The sequence below is a fragment of the Numenius arquata genome, chromosome 18 (assembly GCF_964106895.1).
Source record: "Numenius arquata chromosome 18, bNumArq3.hap1.1, whole genome shotgun sequence".
NCBI lineage: Eukaryota > Metazoa > Chordata > Aves > Charadriiformes > Scolopacidae > Numenius > Numenius arquata.
In genome coordinates this window covers 3,967,192-3,985,782 of record NC_133593.1, presented here as the reverse complement: position 1 = coordinate 3,985,782, position 18,591 = coordinate 3,967,192, and the positions used below count along the sequence as shown (strand labels likewise).

At 46.3% G+C, this 18,591-nt stretch overlaps 1 protein-coding gene across 1 annotated transcript in view; it reads left to right on the top strand.

Annotated features, from left to right (window-relative positions):
- Positions 1-11,846: 11,846 nt before the first annotated feature.
- SPNS2 (SPNS lysolipid transporter 2, sphingosine-1-phosphate) overlaps positions 11,847-18,591 on the top strand; it is a 121,825-nt gene continuing 115,080 nt past the window's right edge. The window contains exon 1 of the mRNA XM_074160608.1: positions 11,847-12,150. Coding sequence (XP_074016709.1) covers positions 11,847-12,150 — 304 coding nt within the window. The remainder of the gene's footprint in view (positions 12,151-18,591) is intronic.

The following is an 18,591-nucleotide window of genomic DNA, read 5'->3' as shown; positions in this document are numbered from 1 at the left end:
CTCCAGCAGCTCAAATGAGCAGTAGTTACGCTGGTGTATCTATCTTAGAAGAATTAGCTGCTTAAAAAGAGCTACTTGGAAACATCAGTCCCAAGAAGTTTGTTGTATTCTTGAGAATCAGGCACTTCAGCAATGCCCTCTAGCTTTGTTCTGACTTAGTAATTCTCTGTTATTTCGCAAAGCTTATGAAACTTGCCCTCTTGCCATGTATCAATTGTGGTTCCTTATGTCTTGCAGCAAGGAGCACAGGAATAGACAAGTGACAAGAAGAGCTCCATTTAGGCTCTTCAGGAGCACCTATTGCCACTGTAGTTAAAGCCTCCCCCTCCCCCCCCCAGCCTTTGCAATTACTCTGAAAGAAAAAAACATTTAAACAAACAGAAGAGCTTGCCCTAAGCTTTATTCTTGTTTATATGTATGTATGTGTGTGTATATATACACACATGTATATGCATAAGTGCATACACATTTAAGTTGAGTTTGACTATATTTAACAACAGATGATGAGAGCAGATGGGACCTTTTCTGGCATTTAGTCCAATAGCCTGCATGTTAAAACAATAGACTTCTGTAAATTATTGCCTGTGTGAACTACACAGGTTTAAAAAAACAAAACAAACCACAAACTACCAACCAACTAATTTTGACTGGAATAATTTTTGGTAAAGCAGAACTGCTACCGTTGCTGGTGAATTGGTCCAGCTAATTATCCTCATTATTAATAAACATGCATCTTGCTTGTTGTTTGTATCTATGTAGCTCCAGACTCTAGCTGGTGAGGGCTTTTTTACAGTTCTGTAACGATTGAATTAATTGTCCTATGTATATGCACAAAAACCTGTGCAAATCAGCCTTTGGCCCAGAAAAGTTTTGTTATAGAACATCATTCCCAGCACCTTCATCTTTCTTGTAGCTGTTTCCTGAGGGCTCTTCTATTTATCAACAGCCTTCGTGAATGGGAGTCAGTAAAACTGTACTTGCTGTGTCAGAAGTAGCTGTGGCACCACCATGGGAAGGTGACACGGCTTGGGTCCTACTCCAGGTTCCTGCGGTGTTCATGGCCCTTTTGCCAATAGCACTGCGCTGGGAACTCACACTTAATTGACTTTCCGCTGTCAGCCTTGTCGCCTTTCCAAAGTGATTGCTTCCCAGAGTAAAATCTTTTGTCCTGCAAGACCTATGGTCAGTGTTTCTAGACACCGAAACCTATTATTCCACCTTGCCAAGCAATCCGTATCATTCCAGCAGGAAGCTCCGCTGTCCTTATGCACTAAATGCTGGAGCACTGGAGCATGGTTGTTGATTGCTTGCTTCCTTGGCGCTAACAAAACAAGGTACTAAAACAGAGCTAAAGCTCCCGAGGGGTTCCTTCAGAAATATGCTTAGTAATAGATCTCCATTTGTATTTTGTGACGTGTTATACAGCCAGGTTTAATTAATTTAATGTGGCATGGTAAGCCTGACCTGTTGTGGATCCCTAATCAGCACATCATGTGACACCAAGTTTGGTGTTGTGCAAAAGTCCATTGCAGGAATAGTGGTACCTGTCAGCAGGCGAGCACACTTTCGATCCCATTAAAATAAAAATCAATTGAATTTGGCAAGTTCTACATTTTAATAAACTCTTGTTCGTTGGTACTAATTACATGACGCCCCTTGATTAATCAAGTCCCACATCAACCCTTAGATTATTTTGCTCAGGACTGGAGCCAGGCTGGCAGGTCTATATGATTATAAAATATTGGCACAAGATGAGCGTCTTTCCAGGCTCCTGGAAGTTCTCTCTGTTAACAGTTATCAGCGTGTCTCCTGTCAGCAGAGCAGAGCACCCTCCTCCTGCTCTTTTGACAATCTCTGAAGTTCTGACTTAAAAGTGTCTAAGCCTTAGTCTGCGGCAGAGTCTGTTGTTGACAGCTCTGCTCCTTTGTCTAATGATGAGGTAGTGTCCTGTCGACACTGCTCATGTTAAAACAGACTCGAAAATGAAAATATTGCTTACAGGATATCGTGTTCTTTTGCTCCATTATCAATTTGTTTTATTTCTCGATTCCAATTTATCAGAATTTGTCCTTTTTGTGGTAATAGTATGCATTTTACAGCCTCTTTCTCAGTAAATGAGTGGCTTCGTAGATCATTATCATTGTCTAACTGTTCTCTTGAGTAATTGGATTCATGATTGTTTCAGCTTTGTGAAACAGGCCCTGTTAAAACACCAAGTGCTAAACGCTGGTCAGGTAATTCCTCACTGGCTGGATTCTGTTTGCATACAAGAATGATGATCCAGGTGTGAGCACGCCTACATGAATCACATCTCACATTTAATTAAGTGATCAGTCCCCTTTCCCTTCGAAAATGAAGCCTAATTTGACACTTCTATTTCTTAGTTCAAGCAATGTTGTGTCCTAATCAGAGTAGTTGATAAGAATTTATTTACAGAGTTGTGGTTAAGTCTTAACTGGCAGCACATGTCTCTCTACTCTGCATCTGTCTTACTGACTTTTCCTCTCCCTTAGCTCTCCGTCCCATAGAAGATATGCTCAAGTCCACGTTTACCCACCCCCTACTCCATGTTACTTTATCCAGGCGGTGGATTGAGAACCTCCTCCTTCCTCTTTCTCTTTAAGACATGAATGATCTTGGAATAATTTGAATGTTCTTCTTCAAATTGCTCTTAAATTCCCTGATCTTGACTACATTCAACCTGTGAGCCCTACAGTGCTCTCACTAGCACCTGTAACTACCATCACCTTGGGTAGAAACCTGGCTTTCTTTGGAGCAGTGCTTTGGCTTTGAAGAATGACTTTGCCTTTTATTTTTTCTTTTAATTTATATCACAGCAAATTCTATACCAAGAGCTCTTTGACTGATGCTCTTGGTCTCTTTACAAACTGGACAATTCACTAGTGAAGCAACCCCTGTGTGTTCTGGTTCGGTTGATGAAGTGGACCAGTCACCGGTGTGGACTTCGGAGCTTGAGCCTGTTGAACCACTAAGAATAACAGCTGGTTCCTTCCATCCTGTGTACCTGGTTGTCAAATCCTCTCCTGTATAATTGTGGGCAATCGCTCAGTCCAAGGATGTAATTGTTGTTAGTCCAGAGAGTGCATCCCCGATACCCTACTGTAAACCAAACGGCTTCTCTGTAGATGCTGAAAAGGCATGAAATCACTAAATGTGAAATAAAATAAACCCCTCTTCGAAAAGCACAGACTGGCCCTTCAGGTGCTGAGGCTAGAGCTGGTTTTTTTAACTGCAAATGCTTCAGACCACATGGAATACTATAAATTCAAGTGACACTGATGTATGAACATAAATCACGTGAGGTTATGAGACTGGGATTGTAATTTTGGGGACAGTGGATGCTCAGCCCTAATTACAGCGGCTCATATTAAGCTGGAATTTTCAAAGTTGCTCGAGGAAATCTGGTCTTGAAATTAGTTAAGTCAACTTGACTGCGAAAACCAAGCAGCTAGAGCTGTGCAGTTCCAGCCCGTTCCACTTTGGGTGACCTCATCTTTCATCTGTCCTCATGTGGGCAAAGCCCAGCAGTGGAACCGTTCCTGTTAATGTTTTTTTTTTTTTGCAAGGATCCCCTTCTCATGGCCTTAGCCCTTTTGTAAGATGCCAGGAAGCTGTTTATAAATTGGTAACTGATGGGTCTGTCTTATTGTTTTGGCATTCCTCTGCTCCCGCACGGAGCTGGCTGTCCCCTCCTAAAATGCTGGGGTAATGCAAGAATGCTATTTCTGTAACTCTCCATTCCATGCTGGATTCTTAAATGCTAGTTAATCAGACCTCAAGTATTCAGCTGTTCTGAGAAGTGGGACGCTAACGGCGAATGTGCATGTTATCATCTGCAGAACCTGACTCCTCTAGCGGGACAAGGCAGTCGTTCAGGCTCAACGTTCTCCATTCAAACACGGGACAAAACATGCCAAAAATGCGGCATACTAGTAATTAGAGTTCCCGCTGGGACCTGAGGTGAGACCACAAACTCTGTTTAGTTGGAGAGTTGAGCCTCCTCTGAGCATAACAAAGGTCAGTACTTTTGGGGAGGGATCACTACACTCAACAGCCCTGAACATCAAAGGCCGCTCACTGAGAAATGGTGAAGGACGGTGGTGGTGTTTGCCTGCTGTACCAGCTGCCTCCCCACACTGGGATTCTGAGCAGTCTGCTAGGCCTGTAGATTTTTGGTTTGGGGTTTGCATGGGTTTTTTTCTTGCAGGGTGTGGGGAGAGTAGAGTGTTCTGGGGTTGTTTGGAGGGATTTTGTTTTGTGTTGTTCCTCAATTTTGGTTGGCATGAGATATTATACGCCAGGCAGGCTGGAACGCTATACACACGTTGTACTGAAAATTTCACAAACAAATATTCAGGCACTTATGTAGGATGGCAGGGGAGGGTGAGAGCAGCTGCTCGTATTGTTGCAAAAGCTAAATGTTTTCATGGAAATACAGCTTCTTCTGCATCCAATTTATCGTTTCAAGCACTACAGTGTTGAGGGTCAGAAAAGAACTGGGTATTGGGATGCCAGCTTCTGTTCATGGGTTTTTTTCCTTTGATTCACTGCCTCTGCCTCCATCGTGTTTCTGTTGAATTTGAGGAATTAAGACACTGCTACGCTTTAAACGTTGAGATTAAGCTTAATTTGCCTTCTGAGAGATTTTAAAACCTCTGTGCGTCTTGAGGCACTGTTCAGATCTTCTCCGCTTAATGACATTGTGCTGAAGGTGACATGGTCTGGCCGTGCTGCTCTGTGTGTACGGTCCCCGGCACAAACAGGTTTCAGCACACCAGTGCCCAAAGCTCTCCTCCGTGAGACGTGTCCTACAGGAGTGCGGAGGGAACAGGATGATGACTGGGGGGTTATTCACATCACTGAGCGTTGAACACACATCTTAAATAGCTAAATTAAGAGGTTGGTCTCTCTAGGTAGTTTAAGGAGCCTGTTTTAGAGAGTGACTGCTGGAAAACATGGAAGCATATGGAAGAGTTGAGGGTGTTCAACCTGGAGAAGAGCAGGCTCCCGGGAGACTTTAGAGCCCCTTCCAGTCCCTAAAGGGGCTCCAGGAAAGCTGAAGGGGGCTCTTGATCAGGGAATGTAGTGATAGGACAAGGGGGAATGGTTTTAAACTGAAAGAGGGGAGATTTAGATGAGATCTCAGGAAGAAATTCTTTGCTGTGAGGGTGGTGAGAGCCTGACCCGGGTTGCCCAGAGAAGCTGTGGCTGCCCCATCCCTGGAGGGGTTCAAGGCCAGGTTGGACGGGGCTTGGAGCAACCTGTTTTAGTGGGAGGTGTCCCTGCCCAGGGCAGGGAGTGGAAATAGATGGTCTTCAAGATCCCTTCCAACCCAAACCATTCCATGATTCTTTATGCTAATGTGTATCCCCCTTCTCTGGTTTGGAAGACCTGCTTGATGCTTAGGAGGTCTCCCTGGTACAGCACCTCACACAAGAAACCTCTAAGCTGGATCAGCTTGTAAATGCTGCTGCGTAATATCAATAGTTAGTAACAGGTTAATTCAGCTGAGAAGCTTCTGAAGAAAAAGGAAGCCAGGAGATACAGTGGGCACAATGGGGAATGTAGGTGTGTAACTGCAGGGTGGTTATTCTTGTTCTTGCAGAGCTGCAATCTCTTTGAAGTCCAAGAATGGGTAGGGCTGGAGAGAGTTCTGCCGTTGTCCTGCGATTTGCTCTTACAGCCTTGATGACCACCTGAGGATATGACCTTTCATAAATTTGGTCAGGTTAAGGCTTCTATCGGGATAACCTAAAATCTGGGGTTTGTGATCCTGCAGCTTGGTGTTCTGTGTAACTTTCTTTTTCTTTAGTGTCCTGGTTTGAAGTAAAACCGAACCAATTTTCCGTTTTGTAACTTTACATCCTAGCTAGGCCTCCTCTAACTCTCTGAAATTAACGGCATATTGTGGAGAAAACTGCTCGTTCTCAGAATGATCAGCCCAATGTTTGTGCTCCGTGCCAAGGAACGGTGTGCAGAGAGGCCCTTGCTTATACTTATTGCTGTAACAACCAAGGGCAGCCAATTTCGTTATTTGCCCCCTTAGAGGGTCAGAAACGGAAAAAACGTAGAGGGGTCACATCAGTGGGGAGGAGGGGACAGGAGAGGTGACCCAAACCTGACCAACTGGGGTATTCCATCCCATCTACCCCATGCTCAGTATAAAAGCTGAGGGATCAAAGGGTCAGCCCCCTTCCTGCGATGGCCGATGTCCAGAGAGGACTCTGTTCATCTGCCTTTGATCCCGATCCGTGTGTTCCTGACTCCAGAGCTGGAATCCAGTTCCCATCCGTCGCTGACTCCAGTCTGGGACTTCCCCAGTGCCTGCCGGTGACGTCACTGTCATCCTGGGAGCTTGATACGGTTTTGTATATATTGTATCTATTTCATTATTTTCTTCTTTATTTTTATTTTAATATTAATTCTTCATTAAAGTCATTTAGGTCATTCTAAACTCCTGAATCTCCTTATCTCTTTCTCCTCCTCTCTCTCTCTTTTGGGGGGGGGGGGAAGAAGGAGGGGGAAGGGCCATCTGTCGGTCTGGTTTTGGTAAATTCAGCTGAAACCACGACATTTAGAGAGACTCTGCATGTCCCCCACTTTGTGTTTGAGTCCTGATTTTGAACCAGCTTAAGAAAACATGGGAAAAGGACAAAAGTCATTCTGAGTCATAATTATTTCCAGTCTGATGTGTTAGACAGTTGTAGGCAGTTACTTCTCCTGGTGATAGCAGTGGCTGAACTGGTGTAGGTTTTCACAAAGCATTACTTCAGGGAGACTCCAGTCCTTTGATGGTTATGCATTAGAGATTATTGTGACTTTGAAGTATAAAAAGTGATTTTTCCAAGATTTTTATTAACCGAAGAGGGAATCTGGATTCTAAGTAAGCTGGGCAAGAGATGGAAAGCCATTTTCTTTTAATTTTCATTATTGCCAAAACAGCAATGTGATGTCCTCCTGATGGTCTAGTGCCCCAGGCTGTAGTAACTATTCAGATTAGGGAAGGTCCAACCTGGTTGTCAACAGGGCTCAGGTCTGGGTTTTGCCTTCCACGGGTGGTCTAACCCACCATCCCCTCTGCAAACAGCCCCCTCCTCCCTTTCCCTCACAGCAGCCACTGGCAAGAGGGCAAGGAGGGGAGAGAGAAGGCAGCTGCTGGCCCCTAGCACCAGAGGATCAGCCATTGCCCTTTGGGGAGAAGGTGGCAGGTTGGTCATAAACTTCCTGTAGGCCAGGTCTGGCCCATGGACCAGCTACTGGACTACGTCACTGTAGTTAATATTGGTGCATCAGCAAACAGGGGCTTGTTTCCTCAAAGATAAATTATAGCTGTTGTCAAACAGAAGTGCTTTTGCTCATACTGGCCACCTCTAGAACCCTGGAGATGGGGAAAATCAATAAGTGCAGACAAGGATAAAATAAAATAAACATTTTCAAGCTTTTAAGATACTAACAAAAGAGTGAAAGGAAGAAAATAATCCCTGAAGGGATAAGCTGTGGATAAACTGTGTTGACTGCCCTGGGAGGGAGTAGGGCTACTAACAAGTGAATTTGTTCTTTTCCTCGTTGAACACTCAGCAAGATGCCTGCAAGTACCTTTGGGCAGAGCGTGGTGTTAAGGACTTGTGTGTGGTTTCATTTGGTCTCATCCGGACAGCACATCTGGGCTTGAGGCCGCTGGGACAAGACAGTGATGGGGTACAGGCTGAGGTGCTGTTAGAGACGTGCCCAAGGCTACGTTGCTTCTGCTGCTGATTCTCTTAGCCCTGGCGAGTATCTGTTAGCTGGAATCTACAGAAACTGGCCAGAGCTTGTTCTGGAGCAGAGATGACATGCACAATCAGGAAGAAGCAGAAGGATGACCTAGCTAAGAACAGACTTGCTGTTAGTTGTATCTACACACCGCTTGGTAGTGTTCCCAGCATGAGGGAGCTTCCGATCTTTTAGACAGAACAGAGTATCACCTGCTTCTAGAAAGATGCTGTCCATCCTTATCACCTGGGCTATGGGAACGCTAATGTTTTGCAGTCACCATTTCAAGCTTAGGCTGGTGAAACGTGCTTCCCTAGGGGCTATGCTCAGATCAATCTGGTGACCTGAAGAGGGTGCAGAAAATGTTGTGTGCTTGGTAAGCAGCGTAAGAACTCAGGGCTGAGACTTTAACCCACCTAGCCCGACCTCCATCATATCACAGCCGGTTCGCTCTGCGTGGAGTGCAATAGGTCATGTTTGAGTAATGCACTTTCTAGAAAGGGGAATCAACCTGGATCCAAGGACATAAAGGGACAGAGAATACACCCCTTCTTTAGCATTTTCTTCCAGAGGTTAATCGCTCTGTAGCAAATGTGAACCAGATGATTCATGAGGATTTTTCAAACTCTAGCTCTCAGCCATTGTTCTGGTTCTTGCTATGCCTTTTCCCACTTGATTAGGGCTCCGAGACCTGGCATTTTTCTCCCCGCAATAGAACTTGCACACTGTAATCAAATTGCCTCTCAACAGCCTGCAACAGCGAAGTCCAGCAATGTCTCTAAGCTAGAATCTACTCTGTTCCTCTGAAGAGGTAGTAACCAGTGATTTTAGCTGTTCAGTCACATGAATCATCCCGCCAGTAAAGCCAATTCCATCATGTTTTTTCCAGTTCCCTCTGCTTTTCCTTTGCATAAATCTCATGACATGGATGCACTGGCATCTGCTCTGCTTGTCTGGGAGTTTCCACGTACAGTCAAAGGTGTTAGGGTTGGCTGTAAGACCCTGCGTGTCCATGTCCAGCTACCTGCCGAACCAGTGCCTTTTGCTGCATCTGTAGATGTTTCCGAGCTGGAACTCCTCTCTCTGTCACAAATAAAAGGATGCTCTTGTAAGCCCCTTCCCCTTGGGCATTGCTCCATGTTCAGTGGCCATCAGAAGCCTGCCCAAACTATGGAGCACATAGGTTGACCTTTAATAGTAAGTTGGTATTTGGGCTGGTTTCTCTTTTCTTGGGGATCTGCTGGATCGAGGGGATGTGGAGAAGCCACTCCCCAGCCATTTTAGGCAGTTGTTTTAGTGTGCCGTGAGCCACCTTGGCTTCAGCGTCAGCTGCGCTTGTGTGCTTGGTATTAGTTACAAATGAAAAGGAACAAAGGAAATTAAACCTCTGTTTCTTAAGAAAACTGAGCTTTCTTAGTTGCTTTCAGGGGAACCATTTGATCCATAAGACTAAGTCCATAGGACTTTAATTTTTAAATCTTTTTTAATCTCATTAACATCTTCTGTACACTGTTTTCTGTGTGCAAAGCCCAGGGGCAGCCCAAGCAGTGAAAAAGAGATTGGACTAGACTTTGGAGCAGACCGTATGCATTTGAGGGCTCCTGGGTACTTTGGCTGGCCTCTGTGGAACACCTTCAGCCTGTAGTTCAGCTGTGTTTAGTGCCTGTTATGTCTAATATAATGCACAAGTTTTGCCTCCACTGCTGTGTGGTCTTTGTTAAGCTATTTCACTATTCTTTTTTTTTTTTTTTTTTTTTTTCTTCCCTGTTCTACCCCGTTTTTCTCCTTTGAGGCTATAGAATGTTCTGGGTGAGCACCGTGACTCGACCACATTAGTGTACACCAGCAATTCTGGAAATTCTGAAACTAGTGGGAATGTGAAGAAGCAGTTTTGTCAGTACAACCTTTACCATGTCAGTCGCATCTGAACTGCAGATGCTGCTGTGGAGTAAAAAATGATTCCCTAGCCTTAGACAAGTCAAACAGAACGTTATCCTGTGTTAATCCAGCTACGTTGTTTCTGTTACCGAAACTAGCTCTGCAACACCTGTGCCGACCTATTCTTAATATAATAACGTCACTTGCCACTGTTCAGGAGTGTCATCAGAAACGGCGCATTGCTCAAACAGCGCTGAATCGCGTGCTGACTCACCAGAAAGTGCCCTTTTCACCAGCCGCATCCTGAGGGTTCCTCTTGCAGTATCTCACCCGATTACCGGCATAGCCCGGCCCTGGTGTCATCGGCACGAGCTCCCTGGAAAGGGTGTGACAAAGCCAGGTATGCTGAGGGCTCCCACACCGCATTGTTCCCTGAGTAACTCCGGTTTCGCCGCAGGTAGGTGACGGGGGTTTGGTTTAAATGCATATCCCGGAGACAAAGGCTTTAATCATGATGCAGTTTCGTAGGCGAGATCAACAAACTGAGAGAAATGTGAAATCGTGACCTACTCTTCTTGGACAGGCGCATGTTGGCTCTTTAGCAGTCATTTTATTTCTCTGGTTTTAGTTAGCTTTTGTAGTTTTACTACAGGTACGACAGGCTGGAGCCACTCTGGCTGTGAACACTTTTATCTCTTTGAAGACTCTTCCTTTTGAAATTAAATTTCTCTTGGCTGTTCTTAGCTCAGAGGTGGAACTTTACAAAGCGCGGGAAGAAACTGTTTTCAGTGGGGGGAATTTTGGAGCAATTTTACTTCCTTTGAAGGTGCACGTTGTTCCTGAAGGAAAACCGTCTGGGGCCGAGCAGGAAGCTGGGAGGCTGGCGTGCGTTCCTGCCTGCCCTCACCCGGCCTGGCCACAGCTCCCTCCCCGGCAGCAGCCGCCTGGTGACCGCGCGGGCTGGAAGTAGGCGAGGAGGCTTTTTGTGTGGATTTGTTCTTAAAACCAGATCTGAGGGCGGGCCGGTGTGGCCCACGTGGAATTTAGTGTTGGATACAGTCTTGGTATCGCCTCGCGTCCTGTGTTACTCTCTGGTATTTTTTTTGCCAGCCAACTACGCCGTTCTGCCAATCAAGGTGTTCTGCAGAATAATAAAGTGAGTCACGACGGCCCCCTGCAGCGCCACAGGCCTGGGGCAGAGCGGCTGGAGCTGCCCCAAGGAAAAGGACCTGGGGGTGTTGGTCACAGCCGGCTGAATACGAGCCAGCAGTGTGCCCAGGTGGCCAAGAAGGCCACCAGCACCCTGGCCTGTGTCAGGAACAGTGCGGCCAGCAGGACTGGGGCAGTGACCGTCCCCCTGTACTGGGCATCGGTGAGGCCCCACCTCAAACGCTGTGTCCAGTTTTGGGCCCCTCACGCCAGGAGGGACATTGAGGTGCTGGAGCGGGTCCAGAGAAGGACAATGGAGCTGGTGAGGGGTCTGGAGCACAAGTCTTGTGAGGAGCGGCTGAGGGAGCTGGAGGTGTTCAGCCTGGAGAAAAGGAGGCTGAGGGGAGACCTTCTCGCCCTCTACAACTCCCTGAAAGGAAGTTGGACCGAGGGGGGGGTCGGTTTCTTCTCCCATGTAGCAAGTGAGAGGACACGAGGAAACAGAAAATTGCGCCAGGTGAGGTTTCCCATGCATATTAGAAAAATTTCTCCACAGAAAGGGTTGTCAAACACTGGGAACAGGCTGCCCAGGGAAGTGGTGGAGTCGCCATCCCTGGAGGTATTTAAAAGGTGGGTAGACGTGGTGCTGAGGGACATGGCTTAGTGGTGCTTTTGTCAGTGTTGTTAGGTTAATGGTGGGACTAGACGATTCTACGCTTCTGTGACAAAAGCCGCCGAACGCTCCTTGAGGCCGCAGGTTCCAGCCGCGGCGCGAGGCGGGCTGAGGGGACCCCGGGCGGGGCGGGGAGCGAGCGGCTGCGCGCGGCCGGCTGGGCGGGGCGGGGCGGTGAGGGAGGGGGGGGGGGTGGGGGGTGTCGGGGGCGGAGCCTGAGGTGGGCCCCGCCCCTCCCCGCCCGGGCAGCTGTCAGAGGCGGCGGCGGCGGCCGGTCCCGCAGGCGGGCGGGGGGCGGCGGCGGCGGCGGGATGCGGCGCTGAGCGCGCACCGGCGGCCACTCCGCGCTGGCTCCTGCGCCCCGCGGTTGCCCATGATGTGCCTGGAAAGCGACGGCTCCACCGGCAGCAGCCCGGGCTGCGGCGGGCGGCTGCGAGCCGGCGACGAAGAGGAGGAGGAGGACGGCGGCGGCGGCGAACGGGGCTGCTGCGGGCGGGGCGGCGAGGGCGAGGTGCAGACCCTCTCCGGCAGGATGAACCCGCCGGCCGCCGGCAAGCACCCTGACCGCCCGGCCGCCCGCCACAAGGCGCCGAGCCTCGGCCGGGCCCGGGTGGCGGCCGCCGGTATCCTCAGCGTGGGCAACGTGCTCAACTACCTGGACCGGTACACGGTGGCAGGTGAGCGCAGCCCCCCGCCTCCCTCCCCGCGGCGGCGGGGACAGGCTCAGCTCGGGCACGGGGGGCTCCTCCGTCGGGGGCTCCGGTTGGCCGTGTCCGGGCCGGAGTAAGTCGTAGGGGATGCGGTGTGGCCGCTGCGGCGGGTGCCCGGACCCTCCGGTATTGTTGTCTAGTTTAGATTTTATGGGAAATAGAAGGAGGTGGCCTTTGTTCGGCTGGGCTCGGTGGCGGAGTGGATGTTGGGTTGGTTTTTTTTTTGGGGAGGGGGGAGGTCGGAAAGGAGTGATGCCGGGCAAAGGCGGGGGTTACTTGGTGTGGGCTGATGGGAGAAGCGTTATTGCTCTTAATTAATAGTATAAAGGCTGCGGGTGACAGGTGCGGCGCTGCCGGAGAAGCACAGTCTGGAAACGGGGGGGGGGGGGAGATAGCAGTGATTGCCTTCCTGCGGGTGACAATAGCGCCGAAGCGTGTCACCTCTGCCTTGTGCCCGGTGCCCCCCGCCCGGCAGGCCGGGCTGCCCTTCAGCCGCTGCCGCGGAGGGTCCCCGCTCGGCGGGACCGGCGGGCGGGTGGCGGCAGGGGCGGGCGATGCGCAGGGGGGAACGGCGAGGCGGCGGCAGGAAAAAATACCTCGAGGTAAACGTTTAAAAATCACGCACCGCCCGACGGATGGGTTTCACCGTGCGGTGACACCGTCGCGGTGTGCCCCGGTGACTGCCGCCACCGGGTGTGCTCGGCTCCCGAAGAAATGTGCGTTGGGATGTTTACTGTATAGTCCCTAGAGGGGACTCCTCATTTATTCTTGTCAGGCAATAACAGCAGGGAAGAAAATGATTACTGAACTTTTTCTAATTAGAAATGAAGTAGGCTTGTTGGTATTCGACCGTCTCATGTAATTAAAACATAATGCATATTCTGTGTTTGGCAATACTGATAATTTTATCTTCAGAGCTTAGAAAGGGGTTTGTGCATGTATAAATCTTGCTCTATGCATATGCGTATTTCAATCACTAGGACTCAACGTGGTGTTAAACAAATCAGATATTTGTTTATGCTACATTAAAATAATATATGTTTGTAGGGCAGTAATAGAGTGCAAGGGACATAAATCTAGTCACTGTTGTCCGAATAAATTGGCCAGATTGGCTTTGTTTTGTCTGCGGTAGGGAGATGGGGAGGATTAGAAGGAAAACTTAACTGACACTGTTGGGGCTTTTTTATTATTGTTTGTAGACAGGGCTTGCTCCTTCAGGAAGTGTAAAGGCCAGTCTTGGGAAGTATTGAGTACTGGGCTGGTGGTCAGTACGTTACAGGAGGAAGCTTTAAAATAGAAGGTTGATCTGTTATTACTGAAGGAAATTGTAGTTTGCTCACTCACCCTCAGACAGGAATCTGTCTAGTAAAGAGATTTACCACAAAGCACCATTTTCCTTTAATGCATGGGAAACGTATTTTTTTCAGGAGACTATCCCCAACTTCATGCACTCTTAGTCTATTTATGTTTTTATTTTTTATTTTTAAATGAAGCATTATCTTGTTCATCCATTTGCTCTAGTACTTTCAGCAAGACCTTTATCATCTGATTTTTTTTTTTTTTTTTTTTTTTTTTGCCTGCATGGGATGTTCTGGCAAAGGAAGGCAGAAGCATCTTCATTTCTGGGAAGGCTGGAAAGTGCCTGACCAGAGGGTAAAAATGCCTGCCTGCTGTGATGCAGGATTGCCAGTCCCAATGCTGCGATTGCCAGTATTTCTAGGAGAAGCTCTGGTACTACAGTGCCCAGGAACTGCCCCGTGGAACTTACCTGTTAGCTTCCAGCTTGATATCAGAGGTTTAAGATCTCAGACATCAGTCTCTCCTCTGGGGACAGAATCAAATGTCGCATGATCTTTTTGTCTTCTGTCAATTGGTATTTATTTTTCAAACTGGTGTTTCATAAAGTGCTAATCCAAAACAAGGAATAATTTAAATTCAGTCTAAAAGAAGAGTTTTGGTAATCAAAATGATGCGTTTTGAGCTCAAAACTTACTCTATAATAAAGCCTTCTTTAAAAGCAATCTTTGCTTTTATATTTTGAGTCTTAGTGCATACCACATGCTTATGTGACGTGCACTTGCATATGAATCAAGCTGGCACTTTGAATATTCAGCTCATGTCTCAAGACAGGTAATAATTAGTGAATACAGCTCTTCAGACCTTCAAAGTATATTTCAAATATGAATTGTTGCAGCAACGTAATGAGGGAGTTTAGCGCTAGCCATGTTGTGGCAGGGAAAGTAGCATCAGAAGTTATGATTTACCTAGGCCAGTGAACTGTTGTGAGAACCGAAATTAATTTCTGGTTCAAGCTCTATTTGAAACAAGTGTTAGAAGAGCAATAGTCCCAATGGAGACTGGTTTCTGAGGATTTGTGTCTCTAGGGTGATCCCTCCTGGGGGTCCTCTGATGTCAAATAAGAGTTGACCTTTGTCATTAACCTTCCTCCTCTTGTCTTGTAAGAGTCGCTCCGCAACCCAACCTTTTTTTTTTTTTTTTAAATGAAAGTGTTGGGTGCTTTAGGACTTATTCCTGCTGTCAAATTTAGTCAAAAGCAGGTCAGTGGACTTAAAAGCAATTAGTAGGCAGCTGACAGACAGACACAAGCAAACAGTGAATCCAGTTTTATGGGCACGATACTACAAGTACATCTTTTATCTTACTTGAAAACTTGGTTGCGACCATTTTGGTCTTCCTGGTCACAAATGCAAGTATATATTTGGTGTGTATATATATATAATAAGTATATGCAAGTATATATTTAGTCACTAAAAAAAAAGATGGTGTATGGAGTTCTTTGTTGCAAATGTAATTCCCTGGGTATCTTCCAGCATTTTCTAACGTAGCCACACAGAAGCTAGATAATCTGCATCCAGTCAATGCAAGGGGATCTTAGGTAATAGAAAGAACCAGGCTGAGCTCTCCTATAGCACGTCCTGCTCCTAGAAGTAAAAAGCAAATGCTTTTGCATTGCTAAAAAGTAAATCGCAAATGTGGTATTCCTTGGTGTTTACATTTTGGATACAAAAGCATCGTGTATAATGAGTTGTTCTTGGGTAATCTTTTTTCAGGTGCACCAAACAAGGAAGTAGCTGCCTGTTTCCCTAGTTTGGGGTTGATGCCTTCCCAGTATGGATTAAATGAGTTTAGGGTGAGATGTGTGTTTTGGTATCTGGGGCGTTCCATGCCACAAACTTGACTGCAGTTTCTGAGATACAGGATATCTACAGCTTCACACCTGACACTGAGATGCAGCTCTTTTGGGAATACATGATAGAACTGGGCCTCCACTGAGGACTGCGCTGCTTCTTGTGGTTTAAGAATAAGCTTCTTCCAATACTTTAAAAATAAAATGCCTGCACAGTAATAGTGCAGTATTGCAATACTGAAAGTGCAGTCTTTCAGTAATGTCCTTATGTTTACACAGAGTTGGAAATTTCCAGTGAGTATGGGGAATGTTTAAATATAATGATATTTGGGAGAAGCTGTCCCAGACAAGAAGTGGGAGTGCCTCTGCTGTGGCTCTTCTAAAGAAGAGTTTGAAAACTCTGTGCTGAACATTACTGACTTGAAGGGAAACGATCCTCTGCAATTTTCTTAATAGGTCTTTGATCATACTGAAAACAGTTGCCTGTGGAAAAAGCATTCTTTCAAGAGCTGTGATATTTTGCTGCTATTAGGAAAGCAAAGAGTAAGGAAAAGGGAAAACTATCAGTAATGAAACCATTGCAGATTACCTGTGAAACGACAGCAGTCCAACCATCTGATGATGCTGGGACATACCTTCTTCCTTAATGAAGTTTTGGGAAAAGTCATCTTACCTTCAGAAGCTTGGAATGTGGTTTCACAATTTTGCCATGGATGACCTTTTACTGTGCCTTGCTGTTGACGATGAAAATAGTCTTGCTTCATTAGGGTGTCACCTCCACCTTCTAATTCAGACGCTACTTCCTGGCATTTCTGTAGTGCCTTTAATTTAAAGGTAATGATTTAATTAAGCTGGAGAACTACCCAGCGAAGTAAATGAGCCTTGCTACTCCACTACAGAAGGGGAAGCAGAGCTGTGGAGTGTTGGGATTTGCCTGTGGTAATGTAGTTAGTGGCAGAGTCTTGGCTGGTATTAGTTCATCCTTGAGGTTCTCTGTCCCTGTGACACAGTCCGCCATAGGCTTTGGTCTGCTGTTTTTGCCCTGTAAATGTCTATAACTTGCTAATAACCATATTTGTGTTAATTAGCCTCTCATTACAACACATAGTTGCAAATCAAATACCATTCTTTGAAGATACATACATGCAAATGATTATTGAAAGTTGAAAGTCAAGTTTAAAGTTATGCAGTACAAGCTACAACTGAAGGGTTAGGAAAGGTTCAACACTAACTCTCAAGTGCAAAGACACTGAAGAGGTTATAAGCCAAAACTGCTTCTTTTTACTTGCCAGCTCCCATTTGTGATAGTAATGTGTTACCTCATAGCATGTTTTATACTGAACGATCCTCGCACAGGCTATCTAAGATATGGAATAGGATAAAGAGAGCCCTTATCCCCATTGTAGCAAGACTGTGCCCAGTGCTTATAGTTTCAGGGAGGAAACCATTGAGTGGCAGCGCAAGCTCTTCATTTTTTGTCTCTTGTTGAGTTAATCTCAACCTAGGACTCAGCTGTGGAAGGAGTGCAATAATGGAAAATATTAGAAAAGAATATTGACAGAACCCACTTGAGCCGGCAGTGCCACTAGCTGACATGAGGATTTGCAAAAGGAGGGCAATAGGTACCTGTCGCTGGCTCCGGATTCCAGCAGCGCTGCTCCGTGAGCAAAGGCTGGAAGGACTGAACCTCACGCATTTCAAAAGTGGGCAACAGAGAGCACTCGGCAGCACAGTGACAAGGGCTGTGTAGTAACACCTAGCTCTCCAACGTGGTGTTTTCCCCGTGTAATGGGCTTTATTGCATAGTCAGCGGCTTCCTGTTTGCCGGTTCTTATCCGAGTTGGCAGGATTTGTTCCAGAGTATTTTACATTTCAAGTGAAGTCTTATTATGTTTAATCATAGTATTTTTCTTCCTTGTGATGTAGGTTTGCCAGATAGTAACTATCTTTGTTATTATGTGCAGATTTTCCTGTTTGACTCTGAGATCCTCTTCCATGCATGTTGATTAATTTTATCCCCAAAGCATCCAAGTCATCACAGTCAGTGGCCTTTATTACATGGAGTTAAGATCCTCATAAATATTGAGTGTGTTCTTAAGAATAATGTGATGATCTTACTAGTCCCTTGATCTCTGCGACTGTCAATATCAGAAGCTGCGTGGAAAAGCTTCTCTGGTCAAAAGTGTGGGAATTCTGTAATCATTCCTTCAGGACTTCTCAAATACCACACCAAGCTGCAGTAGGGTTAAATTCCATCAGTCAACTTGGTTTTCTTTGTTACACATTTATCCCTTATTGCTTCTGGTAGACTGTACATCAGAAGTAAATGAGCTGGTAGCATGGTGGGCTACTAAGTTTGATAGATGTTGTTGAAAGCTGGTGACTTGTCCCCTAATATGAAATCCCGTAGCCCTTGCTTGGCCTTTCAGGTGCCGAGGAACTTGTGATTGAAAGGTGTCATGCTGTGTCATGTGAATCAAATAAGGTTTGTAAAGGTCTTGAGGTTCCTTATAAGTGTTAATAAAGGCTCAGGGTACCTATTCAGGAGATCCAATGGGAAAGCATACTTTTATTTTACAGATGCAAATTAGGAAATTCAGAGATTGGAACTCCTGCTGAGTTGCCTGTTTGCATCATCATTGCTTCACGTGTATTATAGACCAGGACATCATTGTGCAGCTTCTACTGGTACTTACAATCCATATATTTCAAGAGATAATAGGGAGCTGTAGGCCATGGGTGGGAGAGTCTGAAGGAGACAGGAGACAGTGTTGGTTAGTGTAAGGGGCCCTAGGACACTAGCAGATGTGACTTGCTTTGGTGGCAGCATAGCCAAAGAGTGAAGAGGGGATTCAGGGAAGACAACAGTAGCTTTCAGCAAGTGTTTACAGAGAGCATCTACCAAACGTGATGAGCATCGCAGCAGAAAGCATGAAGATGTCTGTTGGAAATGGATGATGGAGGATGATGCCCTTCTGCTGGTTCAGAGAGTTTTCTGGAAATCGGCACTATGAATGTAGGGTGATGAGCATTCTAGGAAAAGATAATGTATGTTCAAAATGAGTTCTGCAAAGGACCTGTGAAGTGCCTAAGGGGCCATGGAACTTAATGGGAGTTAATCAAAATAGGCTTGGGCTCAAAGTCCAGAGAGGTATAAGTGAGGTGAACAACTCCTGGTGGTTTCTAGAGAAGTTTGGGTACAGAACTTGGCATGGATCTCTCTTGAAAATGGCATTTTTGGTGAACTGGTCTGAAATTCT